The 6107-nt window shown below is 56.1% G+C and overlaps 1 protein-coding gene across 1 annotated transcript; it reads right to left on the reverse strand.

The window, feature by feature from the left end:
• Window positions 1-2913: 2913 nt before the first annotated feature.
• On the reverse strand, window positions 2914-4626 carry LOC137818036 (uncharacterized). Its single transcript, XM_068621257.1, has one exon. The coding sequence runs from the start codon at window positions 4624-4626 to the stop codon at window positions 2914-2916; it is 1713 nt and encodes a 570-aa protein (XP_068477358.1).
• Between the last annotated feature and the right edge of the window lie 1481 nt (window positions 4627-6107).

The raw sequence follows: 6107 nt of genomic DNA on the forward strand, positions 1-6107 counted from the left end.
TTTATTGATTTTAGCTGTAATAGAACTTGAGGTGCGTGGCATTCCACGTCCTCGGTACAATTTTTCCTGAAAGCCATTCTAGATGATAGGCTCCTCCTTGTGCGACTTCTCGGACTCGGAAAGGCCCCTCCCAGTTGGATGAGAACTTCCCTTCATTTTTTCTGGCGTCGCTACGCATTCTCCAGACGAGATCGCCCTTCTGGAAACATCTCGGCCGGACTTTGGTGTTGTACCGTCTGGATGCCCGGGCTTTGCAGGCAGCCTCTCGAATCTTGCTTTTGTCACGCATCTCACTTACCAGGTCGAGGTTGACCGCTAGGCTTTCCTCGTTTAGGGTGAGATCGAACATCTGCCGTCGTATGGTGGGCTCGGCCACCTCAACTGGGATCATTGCCTCGGTTCCGTATGTCAGGCTGTAGGGTGTTTCCTGTGTGGTAGTTTGGGGGGTGCACCTGTACGCTCAAAGTACCTCGATCAGCTCTTCGGTCCATCGGCCCTTTACTTTGCCCAGACGCTTCTTCAGCTCGTTGAGTATGACCTTGTTGGCGGCCTCGGCCTGCCCATTGGTTTGTGGGTGTTCCACCGAGGCCGTGATGGACTTGATGCCCAGGTCGTCATAGAAGGACTGTAGGCCTCGATCGATGAACTGTCGGCCATTGTCAGTTACTATTGTGTGTGGGACGCCGAATCGGCAGACTATGCTCCTCCACACGAAGTTTTGTACATTCTTCGCCGAGATGGAGGCGAGGGGTTCGGCCTCGATCCATTTTGTGAAGTAGTCGACTCCCACCAGGAGGAATTTGGTCTGCCTCTTCCCTGGGGAGAATGGACCGATAATGTCAATCCCCCACATGGCGAACGGCCACGGGGAGATGATGCTGTGTAGTTCTTCCGGCTTGGTGTGGTGGAGGGGGCCGAACTCTTGGCACTTGGCGCATTTCTTCACGTATTCGGCACAGTCGCTCTGTACGGTCGGCCAGTAGTAGCCGGCTCTCAGGACCTTGGCGGCCATCGTCCTCGCCCCAGCGTGATTTCCGCAGATTCCCTCATGGATCTCAGCCAGAATGTACCCGGCCCTTTTATTGGTGATGCACTTTAGCAAGGGGGTCGAGTAGCCTCTCCGGTACAAATCTTTGTTGATCATGGTGTACCGGGCGCATTGTTGCTTCATCGCCTTCTCCTGGTCGGCCGTGCACGTGCCGTCCGTCAGGTATTGGATGACGGGTGTCATCCAACTGTCGGCCTCAGCCTCTTCTTCTTCTACAGCCAGACACTCGGCCTCGGCCTCCGTCACACTTGGGTGTCTCAGCCATATTTGTATGACCGACCTCTGATGGCTCTTCTTTTTGGTGACCGAGAGCTTGGACAGGATGTCGGCCCTCTTGTTGTCCTCCCTCGGTATGTGTTGCAAGGGTGCTTTGCTGAAGCGGGCGATACTGTTTTTGGCCGCGTGGTAGTATCGCTGTAGCAAAGGTTCTTTAACCTCGAAATCTCCATTGACTTGGCCGACCATCACCTGGGAGTCGCTTTTGCATGTAACCTCGCGTGCTCCCATGTCGTAGGCTAGATTCAGCCCGGCCAGCAAGGCCTCGTACTCGGCCTGGTTGTTGGTCGCCCGAAATCCGAACTGGAGGGCTTGTTCCAGGAGGAGGTCGCCCGGCCCCTCCAGGACAACTCCCGCTCCACACGCTGTTTTATTTGAGGAGTCGTCCACGTAGAGAGTCCAACCGGCCGAGAGGGTGGGCAGTGGTGTCAACTCGGCCGAGAAGTCGGCCAAGCATTGAGACTTGATGGCGCCCCTCGGCTCATAACGTATGTCGAACTCGGAGAGTTCGACCGACCATCCTATCATCCTCCCTGCAAGGTCCGGTTTAGATAAAATTTTAAAAATGGGGTAGTCGGTTCTTACAGTTATTGAGTGATTTTGGAAGTAGGGGCGCATCCGTCTTGCCGTGAGGACGAGTGCGAGAGCCACCTTCTCAATCATCTGATATCGGGTCTCGGCCGAGTGGAGGGTTCGGCTCACAAAGTATATGGGTCGCTCCTCGCCCTCGGCTTCCTGCACTAGGGCAGCGCTGACTGCTTCTTCCGAGACTGCTAGATATACCAAGATTGGGGTGTCGGGTCTCGGCTTCTGGATGACGGCCGGGGATGTGAGGAACTCCTTGAATTTTTTGAAGATTTCCTCGCATTGGTCGTCCCAGACGAATTTTTTGCCTTTTCGGAGCAACTGAACGATCGGCCTCGTCCTCTCGGCCAGACGGGGGACAAATCGAGAGAGGGCGGTCAGCCGCCCAAGGAGTTGTTGTACCTCCTTCACGGTGTTCGGGCTTCTCATGCTGAGTATGGCCTGGCATTTGTCGGGGTTGGCCTCTATCCCTCGGTGGGTTTGCATGAAACCTAGGAACTTTCCTCCCTCTACCCCGAAAGTACATTTTTCGGGGTTGAGTTTCATGTTGACTCCCCTTAGAGCCTTGAAGACCTCGTCCAGATCCTTCAGATGTTGCTCGAACGAGTCGGACTTCACGACTATGTCGTCCACATAGACTTCTACCGCCCGGCCTATCAGACCCTTGAAAATTTTGTCCATGAGACGCTGGTAGGTCGCCCCGGCGTTCTTGAGGCCGAACGGCATGACCTCGTAGTAGTAGTTGGCATCGGCCGTCATGAAGGTCGTCTTCTCCTTGTCCCGCGGGTGCATGCTTATCTGGTTATAGCCAGAGTAAGCGTCCAGGAAGCTCATAATTTTGTGGCCAGCCGCCCCATCCACCAGGCGGTCAATGTTCGGGAGGGGGTAGGTGTCCTTCGGACATGCGCTGTTGATGTTTCTGTAGTCGACGCACATCCTCCAGTTACCGTTAGGCTTGGTAACCATGACGACGTTGGCCAGCCATGTCGTGTATCGGGCCTCCCTTATGAATCCGGCCGACAGGAGCTTTCCGGCCTCCTCCTTCGCTGCGAGTCGTTTTTCGTCGCCCAAGTCCCTCTTCTTTTGGGAGATCGGACGGGCTTCCTTAAATATGGACAATGGGTGATGACATCCGGACTTACTCCCGGCATGTCAGTCGGCGTCCATGCGAACATGTCGACATTCTTTTTTAGCGCGACGTGCATGACCTCGGCCTCGGCCGCCGCCAAGGCTGTCCCTACAGCCGTGCTGTGCTCTTCGTCGAGGAGGGGGACTCTCCTCAGCTCTTCTCTTGCGTCTAGCCTGTCCTCGGTTACCCGAGGATCAAGGTCTACTAGTGCCACGGTTGGCTGGGCCTCCCTAGGCCGGTTCTTCCTGGGGGAGCGGTCCTTTCGGGAGGACTTTCTCGCCCGAAGGGGAGAGGTGTCTGCCCTTAGAGGCTCCACCCGGAGGCTCTCGGCGTAGCACTCTCGTGCTTCTTTCTGGTCCACGTGGACTGTGAGAATGTCTCCTGTCTTCGAAGGAAATTTCATTGCGAGATGAGGGGTTGATACTATGGCCATCAGCCGGTTGATGGATGGTCGGCCGAGGAGGATGTTGTAGGAGGTGTTGGCGTCGATGACCAGGTACCGGATTTTGATGGTCCTGGTGTTCTTCCCCTCTCCGAAGGTGGTGTACAAGTCGATATACCCCTTGGTACCCACCCTTTCGCCCGAGAATCCTACCACGTGGTCGTCGTATGGCATCATCTCGGCCTCGGTCATTTTCATGGCCTTGAAAGTTTTCCAGTAGAGGATATCTACCGAACTTCCTTGGTCTACGAGGGTCTTCCTTATGGTGAATCGATCTATGTCGACCGCTATCACCATCGGGTCGTCCTGCTGGCGGTAGTCTACGCCCTTGAAGTCATCGTCCGTGAATGTGATGGGTGGCATTCTCGGTCGGAACGCCACAGCGTCTACCTGATGTACCGCCCGGAGATGCTTCTTTCGGGCGTTGTTCGTGCTTCCTCCCCCGGCGAAGCCGCCGGCTATAGTGTTGATAACCTCTCGGTTACCTCTCCTATCGGCCTCCTTGGGGGGATCGTCTCTTCGAGGGGGATCGGCCCTTGCGGGTTGTCGGTCGCCTCTGTTGTTTTGGTTTTCTCGGCCGCGCTGAGGTGACCTCGTCCGCCTGGGTGGATCCGCCCGGCCTGGTGGGTCTCGGCCATTCCTGATGAACCGACGGAGATGCCCAGCCTGGATAAGTTCCTCTATCTTGTCCTTAAGGGTCTGACACTCGTCGGTTGAGTGTCCGGTGTTCTGGTGGTACCGACACTGCTTCCTCCGGTCGGTGTTATTTGGGCTGGCCACCTTCCTTGGGGGAGGGATCAGCTCAGCGTTAAGGGTTTCGTCCAGAATCCTTCCCCGCTCGACCGTTAGGGGTGTATACCTCGAGAAACGGACTGGTCGGTCTCGGTTTTCCCGGCGCCGGTCAGTTCTCTGTATCGGCCGCACCTGACGGTCCTTTTCTTCCTTCCTCTCTCCGCCGGCCTCGGCACGGGCCTGGTTGCGGAACTCTCTTAGTTCCTCCAGCTGCATGTACTTAGCGGCTCTCTTTCTCAGCTCGTCCAGGCTGTCGGCCGGCTGCATGCATAGGTTGTCGGCAAAGGGCCCCGGGCGCAGGGCCGTCAGCATGTGGTGCATGGCGACATCCGGACTCAGATTTCGGATGCTCATCGCCACTTTACTGAACCTATCCACGAAGGCTCTCAGCGACTCTCCCTTCTCCTGCCGGATGCCTACCAGGGCGATTGAGGTCAGATGGTGCGGCCGGCTGGTCGCGAACTGTGTTTCGAACTTTGCGATGAGCGTGGCAAAGCCATCTATGGAGTTGGGTGAGAGCTTGGTGAACCAACTAAGGGCTGCACCCTTCAAGGATGTGGGGAACACTCGGCACAAGACGGCGTCGTCCGAGGTGTAGAGACTCATATGGGTGGTGTAGGCGTCCATATGCTCGTCTGGGTCGGTCGACCCGTCGTATCGGTCTCGGTTGAAACCCTTCCACTTCTCAGGAAGTGGGACTTCGATGATGTTGTTTGTAAAGGGGTGACGGCGATTCGGGTCGGCCGTCAGGGTCGTCCGGGTGGATCTGATTAGGCACGACTCGTCGCCCATTTCAGTCTCGCGGGGAGGGGGTCGGCCTCTCGTCCCCTCGGCCACATCCGGGTTGGGGGGAGAGGTGTAGGACTTGCCGACCACGTTCGTCGGTATGACAGAGGGTCCTCCTTCCCCCAGCTTCTTTCTCATATCTTTGTTCTCCCTGCGGAGAACTTGCAGCTCTTGCTCATTTTTCTGAGCGGCCTCCTCGGCCTTTCTTCGCATCTCGGCCATCTCCCTCTGGAGAGACAGCAGCAGCATTGTTTGGTCGGCTTCAGTCATTCTTTTCATGCTTCTTGTCGAAACCATCTACTTTTTTCCTTCAGCTAGTTTCCCTCGGCCCCACGGTGGGCGCCAATTGTTCCTGCTAGGGAGATGGGACCTAGAGAACTATTGAAGTCTTCTTCTCCTTCCTTCGGTCGGGCAGGTGGCTGGGTGATGAACTGGGATCCTTCTCGTCCTCCTGCTTATCCTTCGGCACTCGGGACTCGGTCGTCGGGTGAACACCGGATGGTGGGAGTACCTGCGAAGGCACTCCGACGCTCAAGTCAGTAAAGCGGGTGGTTAGCTCTCAGGTAGGTGAACAGTAATAATGACATACCTTACTCCTTGAAATGCGTGCTATTTATATTATTCTAGTGGGCCTACCTTGTTGGGCCCGTTTATCGAGGTGGATACCGCTTAGGGTTGCATTACCTAATTCTTGATGATGGATTAGCTTCACTGATCTCGGTTTGAGCGTTAATTGTAATGGGGTTCGGCCATCGGCCAAATTCCCGTGGCCTTCGGCCGTTTCAGTTGAGTCTTCAACGGTCTTGGTCGCACGGCCAAGTCTCCAAAAGGTCTCGGCCTCTCGGTCTCTCGGCCAAGTTTCCAAAAGGTCTCGGCCTCTCGGCCAAGCTTCCAAAGATCTCGGCCACTCGGCCAAGTCTTCAAAGGTCTTGGTCGCACGGCCAAGTCTCCAAAAGGTCTCGGCCTCTCGGCCAAGTTTCCAAAAGGTCTCGGCCTCTCGGCCTCTTGGTCAGGTTGACTAGGCATCGGGCAGCCTCGCCCAGTACCGA

Source organism: Phaseolus vulgaris, chromosome 10, assembly GCF_000499845.2.
Source record: "Phaseolus vulgaris cultivar G19833 chromosome 10, P. vulgaris v2.0, whole genome shotgun sequence".
Taxonomy (NCBI): Eukaryota; Viridiplantae; Streptophyta; class Magnoliopsida; order Fabales; family Fabaceae; genus Phaseolus; species Phaseolus vulgaris.